The 20,189-nt window shown below is 44.6% G+C and overlaps 2 protein-coding genes across 2 annotated transcripts; both read left to right on the top strand.

The window, feature by feature from the left end:
- Positions 1-91: 91 nt before the first annotated feature.
- synpo2la (synaptopodin 2-like a) lies at positions 92-11,537 on the top strand. The gene is made up of 4 exons (XM_048269633.1): positions 92-565; positions 2,851-3,002; positions 3,298-3,986; positions 6,195-11,537. The coding sequence occupies exons 1-4, from the start codon at positions 464-466 to the stop codon at positions 9,071-9,073; spliced, it is 3,822 nt and encodes a 1,273-aa protein (XP_048125590.1). The 5' UTR covers positions 92-463; the 3' UTR covers positions 9,074-11,537.
- A 2,223-nt stretch (positions 11,538-13,760) lies between these two features.
- Positions 13,761-19,904, top strand: myoz1a (myozenin 1a). Its single transcript, XM_048269665.1, has 6 exons — positions 13,761-13,968; positions 15,288-15,384; positions 17,810-17,997; positions 18,171-18,438; positions 18,679-18,844; positions 18,951-19,904. Exons 2-6 carry the CDS (start codon positions 15,297-15,299, stop codon positions 19,183-19,185), a joined length of 945 nt encoding a protein of 314 aa, XP_048125622.1. The 5' UTR covers positions 13,761-13,968; positions 15,288-15,296; the 3' UTR covers positions 19,186-19,904.
- The last annotated feature ends 285 nt before the right edge of the window (positions 19,905-20,189 follow it).

Here is a 20,189-nt window from a genome sequence, read left to right as displayed (position 1 = left end):
ATCAGCAGCACACTGGTCAGGGTGTTGGGTGTGTGTGTTTATGTGTGTGTGTGCGTGTGTGTGTGTGAGAGAGTATGTGCATGCCTGCGCATGTCTGTTGTGTATATCCATGTGTGTGTGTGTGTAAGAGAGAGAGTATGTGCATGCCTGCGCATGTCTGTTGTGTATATCCATGTGTGTGTGTGTGTGTGTGTGTGTGTGTGTGCGAGCGAGGGAGGGAGGAAAGGATAGCGAGAGAGAGTTTGTCCAGGTGCTGGAGTGGGCAAACGGAAATCAGCCACAGGACTCTGTAGCAGCTCTTTGAGAGAGAGAGACAGAGAGAGCCGGTCCCTAGCTCTGAGACAGGGCCCCCCCGCGAAAAACATGGAGACAAGATGCTGAGGGCCCACTAAAAGCCCCCTGACTGATACACTGGCAAAACGGACACACAGTCACACTGCGGGACAAGGCCGGCGTGAACGCCATGGTGGCTGAGGAGGTCATTATCACCCTGTCCGGCGGAGCGCCGTGGGGCTTTCGGCTACAGGGAGGTGTGGAATGCCAGAAGCCCCTTCAAGTGGCCAAGGTACGGGCTTCTCGGGGGAGAAGTCCATCCGTTTCATTTCTGAGCATTGATGAAACATTTTGAATATAGATGTAGGACATTAAGCTCAAGAAGCACTGAAATACTAGCCTGGAAAACCCAGGGTACTGAAATACCATTGTACTGTGTACAAGTGCTTTAAAGTAATGTGTGGGATGTGAGCGCATGGTCAGAGGTGGAGGCCCATCCCTTGATGTGTGTCTGGTGAGTGGAACAGGGCCTCATGTGGAGACAGTCCAGTGATTGATAGTGCAGTGAACTTTAAGCATATAGCTTGTGTATCTATGGCAGAGCTGGTTAATCTACATACTTTACGTTTCTGACTCCTTGTTTTCGTTCTGCGGGAAGAGTAACATATAGTTGTGAATTTTGGGAGAACAGCATTGCCAAGGAATTAACTCACAGATGCAAATCAGTCCGTTTCTATTACTCACTTACTTTCTATTATGCACAGAGCACCAGGTATGCAAGCTGGATGATGACCTAGCCAATATATTATATGTTAATGCTGCAAAACGATCATATACACTGACATCTTTTATGCTTATTAAAGTCCTGTTTTTGCTTACATTCTCTGCTTACAAAACTGGCATTTCCTCGGCAGTATATATACAGACTACTGAATTGGAATTAAGACCCAAAATGTAATAATGGATGCCCATAATACACATTCCAGCTAGCTGCCAAAATATTTTGTGATGGATCTTGGTGTCTTCCTTTAGTGTGTATTTGAGTCTCCCTGCAGACAGGATATAAATGCCCATACAGTGTGTGTTTCTGTGAATGCCCAAACTCTGTCTGAATTTACAAGTGTTGAGCTTGCGGAAAGTTATTTTTTTCATGGGGGCTATTCTGGTAGATGGTGCAGCTAGCTGAAGCTCCAGATGGGGTTGCCTTAAGGTCAGGAGGGGGCTGGTTTCAGGCTGGAGGAAACGAATATAAAGACAACAGCAGCAGACATTTATCAGTTCTGATAAATGTTGGAACTAACATGACAATCATTTCATAGCCACTTGATGGGAACTAACATGACACAAAACTGGATCAACTGCCTTTATTTATTATCTGAGTATATTAATGAGGTAGTAGTCAGACCTCTAATATACTTGACATACTCACATGACAACCACAATCATTTCATAGCCAATTGATAGGAACTAACATGACACAAAACTGGATCAACTGCCTTTATTTATTATCTGAGTATACCAATGAGGTAGTAGTCAGACCTCTAATACACTTGACATACTCACATGACAACCACCTGTGTTGTGTCATAGATCAGCTGTCTTGTAAGTAAATAGGTCACAGTAATCTCCACTGGTCCTTGGAGGTGGACAGCATGTGTCTCACACACTCCCAGCTTCCCTCCCTCCAGTCCCTGATCCACACCATCTGACCACTGGTTCCTCAAGGCGGTAGTGGCGGGCCTTGTTTGTTTGGAAGTGTCTCTCTCTCTCACACACACACACACAGGTGTTGGTCTGACGGTGGCAAAGTGTGGGGTGCTTTTGCCTTTGAGCGAGGGGCCCGCTGATAATGTGATGACAGCGATCATGAGATGAGGCACAAGTACCACATACAGACTCAGTGGTGGTAAGCACCTGTGTCTTGAGGCTGTAACAAGCCCCCAAGGAGAGTCACTCACTCACAGTTGACATCCTCCCCACAATTAGTTACACAAAGTCAGGAGCCCATTGGCTGGATTAGCGGTGGAGGGTCTTTGATTTAATAACATCACAAATGCCACTGCTGGGTATTTTGGGGGTGAGGGTGATTGATTGGTCCCATGTTTGACCTCCAGCGCGTCTATGTCCATACCCTTCACCAGGGCAACCATCTTGACATTTGTTTATAAAACAAGCGAGTGGACTGTGGCGTAGCTGGAGGGGATGGCACCAGACCAGATGAAATGCTCATGGCACTGTCTTGGCTTGGCTGACATTTCACCACCAGAGTGGGAGGACAGAGACACACTTATGTTGGCATTTCGACAGTGCCCAAGTCTAGTCTCACTGTACAACCCGACATACAAATACGGCCTTCAACCAAATGCAGTAACTGAAAAACAGCTGTTTGTATGACTCTTTATAAACTCTCAAAATATTCCTTTACTGTACATCGCACACTTATTTTTGGGTTCATATAAATCTATTCTCACTCACATCTGATGACCATAGGAAAGCACAGGGTCTTGGCACCTAGCCTGTGCTTCCTGCTGTGTAAATGTGCGTTGCTGCTGTTGGAATCTTCCTCTGCTGGTGCAGGTACGGAAGCGGAGTAAGGCATGCCGAGCGGGTCTCCGAGAGGGGGACGAACTGGTCTCCATCAACGAGAGCCCATGTGGATGCCTCTCCCATGCCCAGGCAATGACCCTTATCGACAGCTCCCCCGGCACCTTACACATAAGAGTCAAGAGGTCAGACATCTGTCCTAAAAATGGATTTCTATTTATAGCTTCAAAATGGAATAATTGTTATTATTAGAGTTGTTGTTTTTGCTGCTATTGTTGTTGTAAGCAAAACTAATATTTAAAAACAACAATGATGATGATGATTTTTATCCAGAATTGCTTATAATAGCAATCCTTCTCTTTTTTAAGGATCATGACATTAGTTAATGTTGATGGTTGAACTGTGATTGCATGTGAGATCCTCAGTGTCATGGTGGCACAGTAACTTACAGTCCAACTCACCCCTCCCCTCCCCTTGCAGGGCTCCAGCTGGTTTCCAGTCGGTGGTCCTCCTGCCCCGCGCCCCATCGCCCCGAATCGATAAAGAGTACCGCGCTGCGCTGAGAGACATGTCCCCCTCCGGCTCCAGCAGACACCAGCAGACGGCCGTGCGGCAGGTCCACAGAGGCTCCTTCCTGTCCCCTACTGGCACTGGCACGAGCCGCAGCGGCCTCACCTCCCCCCCAGGCAGTGAGGCGTACTACGGCGAGACGGACAGCGATGCCGATGTAGTGGCCCAGGAGCGACAGAGGCGCCAGAAGCGACGCAGCCCCAGCAACAGTGTCCCAGGCAAGGCTGGCCGCGCATCCCCCGAGGGCGGTGAGACTTCGGAGATGAGCGGTTATGACAGCGCGCCAGACCCGTCCTTCGGTTGCCCGGAGATGCTGCCGGGCGTGGCTCGCCGGGAGGTCATCTACCAGCCGCCTCCGTCCACCGCCTGGTCCTCGCAGACCTCCACAGAGACATCATCCATGAGCGCAGACGACCAGGGCCCCCAGGAGGACAGCGGCTTTCAGGACCTGCACAACGTGCCCCTGGTGTCCCCGGAGAGGGCCAAAGAGGCCCTGATGCTGAGCTCCCGCGGGCAGTTGGTACCCATGGTAGGGCCTTTAGACGTGCCCGTGGATGAAGAACTCACCGTGACATACATGGATAAGGCCAAGCAAGCGAGTAAGTGGGTCATATATTTATTTCTTGCCATTCCTATTTCCTGCAGTACATTTCCAGCCGATTTAGTTCTAGTCAGAATACCTAATTCTACCCCAAGTAATGGGAAGTAGCTAACTTACTTACCAAAAACTGCAGCAACATACTTAGTTATAGCGTTTACATATTTCTGGGCATACCACTATGCTGAATTGATGCATAATATTAGGTGAAATTCGAACTCATCTGTAGAACACAGGGGAAAAAGAAGTTAACCTCCACAGCATGATAGGACTACTCTTGGCTTTCAAATGCCACTCTTGTTTATTTGTATTATGTCAATTGTAAGCTATATTTGTCCTACTGAAACAGTGGAAAAGAACAATAGACACAAGCCTGGCCAACAAGGCCGCTGCGCTTGAATGTTTGGAGTGACGAAAAAACTAATCAAAAAACACTTGAGACTTAGGCCAATTCTGTGGAGGGTTTATTTCCTGTGTGCAAAGCACTTTATCTAAGTAGCATTGTAGATAAATATCACTTACTAATTAGTTTTTGTCACTCTAATCAATTGAAACTCTGAATAGATATCCTCTCAGATAACTAACCAACACAGGTCTTGAGTGACAATATGCCAGCCAACATGAAATGCAGAGGCGCAGCAGAAGCAGTCACCCTTGGTCTGTCCACATCGGACTATATTTGTCCTCTGGTTCAGTGGTCTGATAACCTGAGCACTGCTTCTCCTAGCTGGCACAGGGACCTACAGCTGCTATCTGGTATCAAGTAGCAGACTCACTCTTCCCCTCCTCCCTCCTTCCCTCTCTCTCTCTCTCTCTCTTGCCTTCCTTCCCTTCCTCCCTTTCTACTTCTGTCTCCGTGTCCTTCTACATGTGTTCTTTAAATCACTCACTCCTCTACTATCCCACATTAGCCTACTATACATTAAATTGTACACCTCTTGTACTACTCTTCAGCATTTCTAGTCAGTTCCAACTCTTTATCTACAGTACTTGTCAATCCCAGGAATCACTGGGTTTACATATTTTGGCTGACACATTGCAGGACACTTTTGCATGCCTCTAGCCCACATGTACAACAACAGCAGACTTGCAAATCCATACACCTATAAACACACAAACTGACGCATGTGAATGTTACTATTAATAGTTGGCCAGTTGAACTTTGCTAGACATAATAAACAGCTGATATATGACACAGTAATGATCACAGTTAAACAGCTGAAGAATGTGTGCCTGTCAGTAAATGATCCTGAGATGTTGAGCTGCATGGTTGGTTTGAGTTGTATTATCATGTTGATAGTTATTGTTATGGATATTCAGGTCTTTACAAGGCATATTTTGCTAATTTAGGTCTGTCAACTGTCTATTCGGCTATCAACATTGCTGTCCTTATCTTTAATATCACAATATCTGTGATTGATGAGAACAAATGTAGTTCAGAAGCTCGGAATTCTTCCTTGGTTGAGAGAACACTCACAAAAGACTTACAACTTGTGCACCTGATCTCTCCTCTAAACTGGAGCACAGGAGGCCTGTGGCTATTTGAGAGTCCTGTTTCCAGAGGACCAGCAAATATAAGGCCATAAATCTGCAGATCTGCCTCTTAACACATACGTCATGGTCAAACATCTTCTCTAAGCATTTCGCTCTGTTTATTTATTTATTTTTATTTTCAACAAGCTGCGAAGTCTAGTTTGATTTTATAATACAGAGAATGTGTCAGTGTCACATAAGTGAATTTATGCTTGCTTTGGTGTGGGTCACTTTACTGTTTACTGTTAATTTGATAAGCCACAGGCATGCAAAAAGTTTTCTTCCCCGGATATGGAATCGTGTCACTTCAAAAAGATGAACGCTGCTAAATGGATTCCTCTGAGGCATCCATGGAGATGGATGCTTGTTAAATATACTCCCAAAGCTGATTTTAGACCCCGATGTCAGCAAAGGTCTCGCTAAGATCTACCCATTAATCAGTCACTTAACTGCAATGTGATCATGACCATCTGGGTACGAGCAACTATCATAGTGTGTGATGTTAAAGCAACACTATGGTGGTATGAGACATGTTGAATCAATGTTAATATTTTAGGGAAACTGTGTCTACAGAGATATAACATGTGCTGTTACACCTGCACAGAACCACTAAACGTTTCAACCAACTTCAACCAACTCAGCCTTGAATTTTCTGTTTCTTTGTTCCCTTTGGTAGAACTGAACCGTGGTGATACAGGCCAAGACAAGCAAGTGAAAGAGGCGCGTACTAAATGCCGCACCATCGCCTCACTGCTCACAGATGCCCCGAACCCCCACTCAAGAGGTGTGCTGATGTTCAAGAAGCGTCGGCAGCGCTCCAAGAAGTACACCCTCACCAGCTTTGGCAGCGTGGACGAGGAATTGCGGCAGGACTCTCAGGAGGAGGAAGACGGCATGTTCCCGGGTAGCGAGTCCGAGTTTGATGAAGACGGCTTCTCTGCCGCACCGGATCCGACTTGGGACAGCGACTATATGGACATGCTGGAGAGACGCTCGGCCAGCGCAGTGGGCCATACTGAGGAGGCTCTCAGCCCAGGGCTCACCGGCACCTCTGGCAAAGGGGCTCAGCTGTTTGAGCAACAGCGGAAGAGGGCAGATGAGCATGCCAAGAGAGCAGCCATTGCACAGGCCCAGACACAGGCGCAAGTGCAAGCGCAAGCTCATGCTTCAGCACAGCTACAAGGACAGATGCAGATGCAGAGCCAGATGCAACCAGAGGTGCAGGCAGACACTGTACCTGTGCACATCCAGGCATTCACACAGCCAGTTACCCAGCCACTCACACAGCCCGCTCCCCAACCACAACCTCAGCTAATGCAAGTACAGCCTTCCCCCCAGCCCCCACCAGTTGCTCCTAAACCTCAACAGCATCTAAGAGAGGCCATGCCACCCACACAGAACCCCCCTACCATACCTCCTGCTCCAGTTGTAGCTGCTCAGCCTCTTTCAGTGGTGACCAATGGAGATGCCATCATACCCCAGGGCAATGTCATGTCACTAGCCCCACTGGCAACAGGCCCAGCAGTGTCCACTCTCACAGCCCCATCTCCGACTCCACTTCCAGAGCTTCCCTCAAGCTCAGTTCTGAACCGGACAGCTCGGCCATTCGCTCCAGGTTTCATCAGCAACCGTGCTGCGACTGCACCAGTTGTCTTCCGCCCCTCTGTGGCTAAAAGGTCCCCCCGGCCTGTCTCTGTGGCTGTTGTGCAACATCCCTTCCCTGCAGCTGATGAAAGGGCCATAACTGCTGTCTCTTTCCCTGCCTCTTTGTCTGCTCCTTCTCTTGCCCCTGCTCCTGCCCCTAAACCTGCCCCGCCTCCTCCAGTGATGGTTCCCAGTACTGCTCCAATGGCCATTACTATGGTTCCACTTTCTGCTCCAGTTGTTCAGGCTGACTCCAGTATCCCACTAGGACCCATGAGTCCTCCAGTCTCTGTAGTTCCTGCTGTACCTATCCCAGCCCCAATACCCATCTCTGCTCCTGCCCCAATACCCATCTCTGCTCCTGCCCCTATACCCATCTCTGCTCCAGCCCCTATACCCATCTCTGCTCTTGCCCCCATGCCAGTTTCTGCAACCATCCCTGCTTCCCCTCAGCTTGCCAGGATATCCTCCTCTGTAGAGAACATTCAGGCAGCCTCCATGGCCATCCCTCCTCCAGTGCCGCCAATAGAACCACCTGCTCCTGTAGCACCAGTTGCACCTGTGGCACCAGCTTCTATGGCAATGCCTGTACCACCTTCACCCCCAGCCTCTGCTCCAGCACCTGCACCAGCTGCTGTCTGTAGCTTTGACCTCCCAGCATCACCGCCAGTTATGCCCCAGTCCAGACTGAGAGGCACCACAGCAGGGGGACGCACTGGTATCTTGGAGGATGCCCGTCGGCGGAGCTCAGGCAGGCGCATGTTCCAGAAGCCCGAGGACAAGAAGAACTCACCCAACCCCACACTGCTGTCCATGGTGCAGAACCTGGATGAGAGACCAAGACACAGGTATTCAGATCCTGTCTCATATGATTACAACGAAGAGGACACGGAGGAAGCTGGGGGTAAAGTTCCTCCACCGGTGGCCCCAAAACCACGCATCATCCCTGAAGTCTCCCAGATCCCCCAAGCAGAAGGGAAGGGGGCTGAGCTGTTTGCCCGCAGGCAGAGTCGGATGGACCAGTATGTGGTGGACTCGCCAGTCTCACCAACCTACCCACCCCAGCCGGCCCCCCAGCCATACACAACAAATATACGAGACTCATCACCTACTCAGTCTCTTCCTTCACAGTGGAAATATTCCCCCAATGTCCGCGCTCCTCCACCTATTGGCTACAACCCCTTGCTTGGTCCCAGTTTTCCCATGGGACCTCAGCATGATAATGCTAGATCATCAGATGCCATGAGGGGAGGCCGGGGTGGTTATGGCACTCAAAGAGAAGGAATCAAAGCCCTGGACTTCCTGAGGAGGCAGCCATACCAGCTCAACTCTGCCATGTTTGGTGGAAACTACATGCAGGGCCCCAACCAATCCCAGATGCAGCAGAGAGAGGGTTATACTCTGAATGCACCTCGCCAGATCCCTGTCAAGGCTGCACGTGTCTACGAGATCAAACGGTTCTCCACACCCACACCAATGTCTGCCCCGACAATGGCCCCAAAAGTTATTGCCCCACGCTCCGCCACCACACTTGGAGACCGTATATCACGCTCTGACATGATATCTCCACCACCGGCACCCCAACCCCGTCCTTATGCCCCAGTTTCTGCCCCTGAACCTGCCCATGTTCCATTCCCTCCAGCCGCTAACACCGGGGGTCTTCCTGAGCTACCCAAAATCTCTGCTAACCCCGTTCCCAATGCCCACCCTCTCCCTTTCGTCCCGACTGCCTCCACGTCAGGTATGTCCTACGGTGGCCTGCAAGCTGCCAAGCAGTTCAAGAGTGCACCTGAGCTTTATACCCTGCCTCCCCTAAGGCCCGCACCTGTCCAGGTGCCCAAGCCACGCTTTGTCGCCACACGAGTGGGCATCCAGCCCCGCGTGTGGAGGCCTGGTGCCCTGCCACATTGATTGGGTGACCTCATCAGCCTCCCTTGAAGTCAGAAGTCACCAGTACAATGAGGTCCCACTATGCATTTTCATACAACCAACTTGGCTGCCAAAACTGCTAACAATGCTCCAAGATTGTGAAAACATGCAAAAGGTATACATCATAGAATTCAAAGTTAGTTTGTGATCAAATGTATAGCTCATTAAAAAACTGTACCCATTCATGTTCAGTGTTTAGAATGCTCAACAATTATCTGAATCATCTGATGGTTTACAAAAATCAAATAAAAGAAAATGTGATTCAAATGCTCAAACCTAATACATATTTTGTATCTATTGTCAGCTGGCCACTTGGCTGGTTTGTCATTGCTATTTTCATTAGCCAGTATAATCACCTCACAAATTCTAAGCTTTTTTCGGACTTGAGTGGTGTGCCCAATTATCGGTGCCACTGATAAGTGACTTTAACCACAGAGAATTTGTGGCTTGTAACTAACATAAGTCTGTCAGCCACGCAGATGCTTTCCCAAATTGAGAGATAATTTTATCATGACATATTTCTGAAACTTAAACCACAGCATCACATAGGGGACATTCATGAAATCCAACACATATGATCATCGTTATAAAATGGGGTCAATGATTTGAGCTGGGAGTTCATGTAACAGAGTTGAGTACTGCCATTGACTGCATGAAGGCTTTGAGCTGGCTGGGAAATTGAATGTACAGGTTCACTCAAACAATTTGTGTCAGATGCAGATGCTTTTGTTTTCTAGAAAATGCTTTAGCCACTCCTGGATTAGGCATATCTTCTGGTGAAAAAAATGAAATAGACTCCAGGAATTGGTTGGATCCCTGAGGTCTGAAAACTTGCCAGAAGTGCTGCTATGCTGAATTGAGTCAGTCTTTTACATCAACTTAATTTTCCAGTTAACTAAGTTAGCCTGATAATTGTATGTGCTACATTTGTTGGAACCTCAAAACAGAACACAGGCTTGAGCAAAATGTGCCATTTCTATTTTTACGCCGTGCACTCTAACTCTGCTTTGTTAAAAAAAATATACTCCACAGCAAAATATGCTGAGCTTGAAGACATAAAATAGTACTTTGATGTCTTCGACCTGCTGAATGAGCTCTGAGTAAAGAACTAGTTGAACTAAGATTCAGGTAGGGATTTTAGCAGTTACAATTTTCAACCCTCTTTCACAGTGAAGAAGAGCATAGTTGTACTGTGAAGTTAATGCTGACTGCAGTGAGAAGACATGAGGTTTGCATTTGTGTTCCATGCTTTGGCCCAGACAGGTCAATCAGAAATAATATCTCTTTTGGCAAGGCCTGAACGGAACAGGTGTTCTGCTGTCATGGCCTATTTGTGGAGCCACATAAGCAGTAAACTAGCCTGGAACACCACTGTCTTGGTGTTCGGTGTTCAATCTCATTACTCAAAATGCATAAAACTGAGTGCTAAGATAATGTTAAATGTTTTGAGAGGGGGAAAAAAAAGAGAAAATAACTTTGATTGCTGCTTTAACCTATTTTCTGTAAGGTCAAACTGATTTGAGATGGAAACGTATGAGGCAAGTTTGAGACAGCAACAGAAACTGGACACAAAAGGTTCCTGGTTGGTGATGCAGGTTGAGATGTACTTGCTACATAATGCTAGTTTAGATCATCACCACACATGGAAAAAGGAAGGAATTTTATAAGAAGGGTCTATCAGAATTGATAAGGTTCCTAACTGCCAGATACCCTTTTTTTTGCTACTAGCCTTGTTTTTCTTTTCAAGACAATGCAGCAGAAGGGTCAAGTGTCATTTGAACCGACTTATTGACTGTATATTGAAGTGTGAATTCCCTCACCCTTCAGTGATGTGAGGAAAGTGATAACGAACGACTGGGATCTAAGACCTTGTTTGAGAATGTAGAGGGAGCAATTGAGAGAGACAGAGATGCAAAGAAATTCCACTATGTGTCTTTTTTCAGTATGAAACACTGACAAACCATTGAAGTGAAAGTAGGAGTAAGACCTGGCAAGATTGAAACGGTACAATAAATGTAGACCGTTATAAGTGAACATGGACATTACCGTGAGAACAAACTCTTTGGAGATTCCTGTAAAGAGAGCCAGACTACAGTAAGTGTAACAGGTAATATTTCTTTTACCAGAGCCTTGATAGGGTCCATTATCACTCTCCATGGCAATGATGTTTTTTGTTATTTCTGGCTGTTTTATTTGATTGAAAATGAAAGCTTGCATAAAGTAGTTTGTGTACATTGTGTACTGCTGTCTTGATCAATCATTCTGTTGAACTTGTACTTTAGAAGGCTTTCTGCATTAAAGAAGCTTAGAGTGTAATGTTAATAGTGAGGTTAATCAGAGAGTGAGTGTGAGCATGTCTAGTGTTTATGATGTGGCCATATTCAAGGGCAGAATGTACTTTTAGTAAGACGTTTTTAACTGAATAAAAATAGACTTTGAAATTTTATCCAATCGTTTGTCTTGTGACTCCATTCTGCCCCCTATTGGCTCCACAGGTGAACAGATTGGCAACAGAGTGAAGCATTCCATTCCTCTTCAAAAACTTCAAACACAGACTACTTGCACTTTGGGAGGACATTATACATTTCAGTTAATCCGTTTAAGAATTTCCACCTCTAACCAAGTGGTGTACATGTGACATAAATACAAAGTGATAGAGGTAGAGAGAAGAAGGGAAATGGAATGGCACCAACACCTCTGTTTGCTGCTAAAAATGCCATTGCATGCATAATACATTAAAGGAATGCTAAATGATGCATGGGAATGCAAAAATGTGTCAATGGTCCCTAAAACGACATTATTTTCTGAAAAGATATGAAAACCCATTATGGGTAAATATGTGTTCTGTAAATGAATATTATTAAATCCCAAAGCTGACATTCTAATTTGCATTTCAGTGACCTGTGGGAGTGCACAGTTATTGTGAGGAAGCAACAAAGTTGCCAGAATGTCAGAAAATACATAGGCTTGGTATTTAAGGCAATATGCTAAAGCCTCCCATGAACTAAGTGTAATTTTCATTTTCATCATATAGGCCTATCGCCATCCCTATCAAAGCTGGTTATTAAAAATGAATCAAATAATGTAACAAAATTACAGAAAAGGTAAGTATATTCACATCCAGATAAACTCTTCAAATAAAGGGTTGGCTAATCCTGTGAAAAGATGCCACTTTGGCTACATACCAAAAGATGCTCAATCAGGCGGCCACGTAGGCTAGCCTACAGCCTATTTACCTCCGAAACTGCACTCACGTAGCCTACACATGCCATTTTCTTTTAGATAGGCCTAATAGGCTATTTCTTACTGAATATCAAGGCACTGGTCAAAATCCTGAAATAGTGGGCCTAATTCATGTTGTTTTCTGTGATGAATTCGATCAATCCTTGTCGTCTGGACATGTTCTGAATGTTCGGTTTGCAGAAAGCTTACCAACACCACATGGTGGCGATATTGCTCAAATAATCTGGAGAAAGCCAGAGCAGACCATTATGCTACCCAGCCAACGATTTAATGTGTCACAGTATATGTATGTATTTTTACGTATAGCCTATTTAGGCCTACATGTAAAATCTTTGACGCAACTTCACCAAGCAATCCGATTTCAATAGACCAGTGTCCAAGTTTTTCTTCATGGCCTATGGGCCGTCTCTTGAAGCATTCATTGCAAGAGGTGGCTATTAGGGTAATTTAATACAGACACTTTTTTTCTCAGATATGTCGAAGAACTATTTAAAATCGCTGTGATTCTGCATTTCAAACGACTTTTTTCTCAGAAATGTTTAGGCCTACTTGAAATTCAGAAATTCTGACTTTAAATGGCCATTCAGTGTGAGGGGGAAATAACAATGGCCCCTTGAGTGGCCTCCACTATGTGATAAGAGACAGAGTCAGAGATCAGAACAAAGCATAGGCCTGCCTATTGAGTCTCTACTGCCAACCGGGATGCATGATATGATGGAATGCAATGAAAATGACATGCATTACCAAGTCAAATGGCAAGGCAAGGAAGAACACAGAATTTATTAGCCTCAGTTTTGTTTATGTTGCTGATTTACAACTGCCTTGTAAACCTAATTGTGATGTTGTGTGATTCTTGTGGTTATTTTGCTAGCCTACTTCTTGAAGACAAGCCAATATCAGCTCAGTTTTCTCTGTGGCTTGGCAATACTTCTTCTGGCAGCAGACAAAAACACTGTCAATAATAGGGAGGGTGAATATAACTATGGCGTCATTCACTTGCTTTTCAGTAATAATTTGAGAATGTAATGATGAGAGGTGTCGACAAGCACATACAATCCTCAGCTGCTGAGACATGCAAAGCATCCACCTGACAGCTCAAAGCTGACCAATCTGTAAGGACGAGGAATGCCTGTCATCCAAGTTGTGAAGAAGACCACTTCATAAATGAAAAGGTGAAAATCTGATCATCGGCAGGCCTTGACTCTGACTAGAGGGGTTGATGAAGAGGACAAGTCAGTCATCCAGTGCCCCATGCAAATACTCCTCAAGTCCACCCCTTGGCTAATTCTGCCCAATCTCCCTCGCGTCCCCCATATGAGCTATATATAGGCCACCGAGCATCTGCAAGAAAGATATTGGTCCCTTGAAATTCCCATCAGCACTTTGTGCCTTACAGAACACATTCAGCCCCCCACTCCCACCCTAACCAGGACTTCATCTCCCTCCCCCCTCAAAGATCTGCCATCCCCTAGCCACTCACTGGATATCGCACTCCCCAAGATCTTGGTCCAGACACAGGTTAAAGTCACCCTGGGATTTATAAAGCTTTGGTTCAGAATTGATCTGAAGCTTTGCCTTTCTTCTTGGTTGTAATTTAAAAAAACTCTGCTTGAATTAAGGATTGCCCAACCTGGGTAAGTAGATTGTGACAAAGAGTTTTTACTAACAAAACTGCACGTGTTGTTTGGCGATGAATGGTAAACAGTGGGACTTGCAAAGGGTGCTCCACATGTTGAAATAAAAGCCAACACAGATACCGGATTGCTGACTGGAAAACAAGAAAACGAACAAACGTATTGTTTATCTGGCAACTTGAAAGGTCTAATTTTTCCAGTGCAGCAGCAGAATGATGGAAGTGCTGCTAATATTGCTCCATAAATTTGCCCCATGTCCAGAGAGAATGTGCTGACCCCTCCTCTCCTTTGCTCGGCTGCAGTTTTTATATGGTGTGCAAAGCTTGGGATATCCAGGCGGGGGGGAAACTTGAGCTCAGTGCTCCTCTGTTGGATGAGGTGGTGGTGGGGTCACAATTTCCCACTTCGATCCCATCCTCATTCTCATCCTCACACAACTTTGAGGGTGATTTCTTGCTAGAATTGTCCCACCATGTTTATGTGTACATACTTGTGTGTGGGTGTGTGAGCATTCTTCTGTGGGGGAGTGTGTGTGTGTGTGTGTGTGGGTGTGTGCTTTAGTGACGCCATATTTGTCGCTAAAAGGTCTTGCTTCAAAATGGGTCTTTAAAAATAGCTGCAGTAGATTGTGTTACAGTCAAGTCGATGCAATGCAGTGTACGCCAATAACAGAGCCTTAAAAGAGCTCTCAGGACAGAGCTTTACACATACAGTGCAGGGAAATGCATAAGTTAAACATCTAAGTGGATGCACCAAAGGCCCGCTGGAGGTGGCTGTTTGCAATGTAGAAGTCACAGCTTATACCATACAACTTAGTAAATCAAGCACTAGATCGAACAGATATTGCTATGCAGATATTGTATATATAGCTTTCCTTGAAAATAGACATTGCAATACATATATAAAGCGGTCCTGTGCAGAGAGAGGATGTATTTGTCACCGCCATTGACTGTTGACAGCATTCATGGACTCAAACATAGCTAAAAAACTACTTCAGACTAATGTTTATACTTGTCAGACATCTGGATGTCCTGGAATTTGCGGAATGTGAAGTCACAGAGTAGTCTGCTTAGAGGAGGGTATCTTATGCATGGATCGGCAGCTTGAATACCACGGTTTCCCTTTTCAGTATTCAATCAACCTTGCAATGCACATGTCAGCCAGAAGGGGGAAGCACTTCCCCATCATGAGGAGCACCCCCAATCTAAACTGTCACATACCAGCGGCATTTTCTTGCACCAGTGGAATGTTTTTTGAGTGCTCTAAACTAGTAGATGTAATAAAAGCTCCAATCTGTCTTTCTCTGATTCGGTCTGCAGTCTGCAGCCATGCCTCTCTCTGGAACTCCAGCACCTCCAAACAAGCGGAAAAAGTCCACCAAGATCATTACCGACCTGTCTCATGTCTCTCAGAACGGTACTGCCTCCACACAAAAGCATTCCCATAGGAGTAAACCTCACTCATTACCAAGACCATTACTGCCCATGTACGAACACAGCATAAACACAACTTTGTACGTATGCAGCTATTTACATCAACATAAGTAGTTCTAAAGGTCATTCACTGTAAGCATTCTCCCAAATTGGTTCAATGTTTACTTCACTAAATCAATTAGGGTTTGGCAGGTATAAGGTTTTTCATGTAGTGTCTTCCTAAAAACATACCACAGTGGACATGACACAAACACACTTGAATGGAGTGTTTAGCTGAGGAGGTGTTCGGAAGGTAGTGCAGGAGCGCAAGTCTTATAGGCAAGCAGAGGGGAGCAGATCTGCACGCTGGCATAAATGCAAAGAGCGAGAGAGTCACTTCCTGTGGTGGCAGAAGTCTGGGGACGTGAAGTGGAGAGGCCGAGCCAATCCCAGCAGGCATCCAGCTGGTCCGAGGGCTGGCCGCTCTGGTGACTGCCTGTTCAGGTCACACCATAGAGAACACGGACGAAAGTAGGGGGAAAAAGAGAGAGAGAGAAATTTACTATTTTTAGCCCAATTATTCTGTTCATTTGAGACTTTGTCAAGATTTCAGGCCTCTTGTCATGAAAGTTACACTTGGCTGCACTTAACATGGACTAATGAGTGCTTGCCTGTCACATAGACAAACATTTATCCTGTAGATTTCACAGTAGAAATGCCATCTGTCTTTTGTAATTATCACTGTGATTGTCAAGTGCCCCACCCCCAAGTGGTCCAGTCGTGGGATCCATACTCCAACGAAATGTAATTGCACCAGGATCTCAAGGGGAGGAAACTATTAATTAACTGATCTTTGTATCACTCTTGCAGTTTCTGTGACAGCCTGTAAGCTGTTCTGCCTTAGAAAAGCCATTTTTACTGCAGCAACAAGCTCTGTTTACAGTAACATTAAAATATTCCTTGCTGCATACATATGTATATATCAAATTGTCTAGTTGAGTTTTATATACCAGAATTATCTCCTGTGATGCTGAAAATATGCCCTTTAATTGTGATCTTTCATTAAACAAATGGTCACCCATAATAACCACAACACTGTGGTGAAGCACAAATACTGAGTGACTCATAGAATGTATTTTTAATTAAATTAAGCAAATCCATAGTAAAAAAATAAAATAAAATCCGGATTAACTCATTCATGGTGCTATACGACCTGCTTAATGTAATCAGTGTAATGCAAGAAAACATTGGTGTGTTTTATACTATGCTTGTAATCACATTAGAAACACACCAGTGAGTAATGCTCTTTCCCTTTACAGTATCTGCAGCAGGTCAAAACAGATTTACATAAGGGAAAGTGTGCCAGGGAGGTAATTTGTACTGCTACTTATTTCCTCCCTGACAGCCTTTGTAAATAAAAGATCCACTTCCTGATAGATGTGATAATAAGGAAGCATAGTATTACTCACAAAGAGTTTTTTTTTACCTCATCAGCTGATAGGAAAATCCCTGGCGCTTTTCATAGAAGTTACTGAAGTGAGCTCTGACAGATCAAAATGGTGGAGAGGTTATCCCGAGAGAAAATGCACAACAAAAAGCTTCTCAAAACACTTTCCAAATAAAACATACTGCATGCAAAAACGTACAGGTGTACGCTGTTCATGAATATTCATAATGAATGCATTTAACTATCACTGAGGGACTAGAACAATTAAAGTCCTGCCTTTGCCATGTCAAGTGTTCAAGACTAGACATTCCCAAAGAGGATGCTATGTGAGTTCTGGAACATAGCTCATAGTGGCAGAATTGGAGAGATAACACAGATTTGAAAATAATTCTTGTCTAACCTCCTGCTGTGTGAGTACCTTAGCAGCTTGTGTTCATAACAGGAATGTTATTGAGAGGAAGCCAACTCTCCGCCTGTAGTTGTTAAGCTTGAGCTGGTAGGGAGACTCCACTGTGTAAAATGAAGGATAGTTTGGCCTAAACGTGGATTGTGGACATCAACTCATCAAAGAGAATGTGCTCTAGCAGTTACAGGTACAAGTTAAAATGTTGAGGCAAAATATGTACTCAGGGAAATCACCTAAACAACATATGAAAATAGCAACACACACAGAAGCTTACATTTAAACATAACAATGACATAAGGAAATCAATTTAGAAGTGTATTTTATGTTGTGAAGTCATCACATAGGGGTCAACATTTTCACCTTTTTCTTTTATTTGTATTTAAAGTGTACATTTAACCTATAGTGCTCCTCTGAATAGATAATAAAATGAAATGGTATATTCCTTTATGTCACACTGATAAGTTATACATTCTGATAAGTCATACATATCATCAAATTTCCACATTTCCAGTATTATCTTGTCCACTGAAACACCTATTTTATGACTTACAACTTCTTTATTCTTTTCCTGTGCAGAGAATGAGTCTGACCCAGAGGCATCAGAGTTTGACCTGGGGACAAAGATCCGGCAACCCAGGGACATCATGATGGAGGAGCTGTCCCTGATGAGGAACAAAGGCTCGCAGATGTTCAAGTTAAGGCAGAAGCGAGTGGAGAAGTTTATCATTGAAAACAACCCTGATGTTTTCAGCAGTGAGTCTATGGTAAGTGATTACAACACACCTCAGACTGCTGTGGACGCCCATTCATTGATGATATAATATGGGTGAACTGCTTTGCACTATGTATTCAAGAAAGTGTTAAAAACACTACTTTCTGCTATATGCAATCAATTATATATTAGCTGCATTATTTAAGAAAATGTGTGTCCTCATAGGAGAACTTTCAGAAGTTCGTACCAAGTCTTGGGGGTCAGATGATGAATATTGACGGTCAACTCGTCGGTGGACAGATGGTCGGGCAGGCAGGTGCAGGTGGTGCACCTGTGCCACCTCCCAAACCAGGAAGCCATGGTAAGGGGGCAGAAGCAGGGCATTCAATGGGAGGCATGGCAGGAGGAGCTGGAGGAGATGGACACGGAGGAGCAGGTGGTGTTGGCGGTGCCGGTGGACAAGGTGGTGGAGCACATGGAGTCGCTGGCCATGGTGGGTGCAGGTGATCCCTAACCACACTGATTCCTCATGTTTTAACAGGGCATTATTTCTTTATTCACATTTTTTAGGTATCATTCTTTTTATCCAAAAAGACACAGATATGTTTTCATTTCTATCTGTTTATGCAAACGATCAAATAGATCTTAGTGTACCTTCCTCTACCAGAAGCTCTATTTGCTAGTACAGACACAGGAACAACACATTGCTATAAACCCATGTCTGCCGGTGCAGGTGGGAAAGGAGAGAAGACTGCAACGAAGCGTGAGTATGTGAAGACGTACCTATCCCCATGGGAGCAGGCCATGAAAGGGAACGAGGACCTGAAGGCAACCCTGAAAGCTAACATGCCAGGCCCTTATATTTACCAAGACCTGCCCAAATACAAGAGCTTTAACAGGTAGGATTTATCGGTCTTGGTGTCATTGATTTCTGTTGTCTAATTTATATAGTTTATTTTATCTCTTTCTCTGTCTTTACTTTTCTCACCTCGTTCCTTATTTCAGGACTGCCATTCCCTTTGGTGGCTTTGAGAAGGCATCCAAGCTAATGACCTTCCAGGTTCCAAAACCTGAGGTGGTCAAGGAACAGCCTGAACCAGATGTGGTGTACCACCAAGACATTAGCACACGACCTTCCTTTAACCGCACCCCCATTGGCTGGGTGACCAGTGGTGAGTCCAGCAGCATCCACATGGAGCTGGACACCATGCCCTTTGATGGGGAGACAGACGACCTGTAAGGGGAGGACACACAGACATACACACATCCCATCTTCAACTTTAGTGCGTGACATCATTCATTGCATTTGAATGAATTTTGTTCTATTCTGATCTTCCCTACGTGCGAGCAGGCATATGAACAGAAACAGTATCACATATACACACACTTTAAATGTTGTCCAAGGTCAGTGCCACAATCGGGTAAATAAAAAAAGTATCACTGATTTGAATGGTATATTTGCATTTTGTCAATTTGCTGAATACTTTAAAGCAGATCACTAACATTCTACAAAGTACCAGTTTCTTTGACATCTTTATTATTTTTCCAAAAAGTAATATTTGACTTTGGAAATAAGTACAGGCTTAGCTTATGATCCTCCCAGTAGTCTATGTAATAGGTAGGTTCGTTTTGCATGACTTCCACATAACTATTGAAATCTAGATAAGTTTGAGTGAAAGATGAATGTTTTCTTACCCTTTTCAAGTCAGCATGTTGCACTTTAGAGTTGTGGGTATTGCCACAAACTATAGGCTGCTTATGTTCCCTGCAGGTTGCAACCTGTAGCCTACTTATCTATCTACTTGCTACATTCTGTGATGTTAAGGCTTTTAGCTGCTAATTGTATTGTCATCCCTGCACGTGAATGTATGCACATTAAAGGCTCTTAATGTTTCTATGGATGACAGTTGCCACTTTGTATGTCCTTGCTACAATTTAATAAACATTTTCAAAGTGTAATGGTTTTATGGATTTATAGCCTACATTACTACACCTCAGTTCACTGAACATTAATTTTTAAGATATAGCCTATGTAGGCAATGTAGCCTACGCCTAGTATGAAGCCTACAGGTAGGCCTATGGTGATTGAAAGGGATGGAAACAGGGAATGAAAATACCACCTCTGAATCCAAATATTTTCTGGTGAAATCGTATTTGATAAGATTGGAACATTATACATATCATCAAAACAATACTGTCATATCGTCTGTCATATCTAGCCTAGCCTACATCATCATCATTAAT

Source organism: Alosa alosa, chromosome 18 (assembly GCF_017589495.1).
Source record: "Alosa alosa isolate M-15738 ecotype Scorff River chromosome 18, AALO_Geno_1.1, whole genome shotgun sequence".
NCBI classification, from domain to species: Eukaryota; Metazoa; Chordata; class Actinopteri; order Clupeiformes; family Clupeidae; genus Alosa; species Alosa alosa.
The sequence above is the reverse complement of the archived record's forward strand: the minus strand, read 5'-3'. Positions and strand labels throughout refer to the sequence as shown.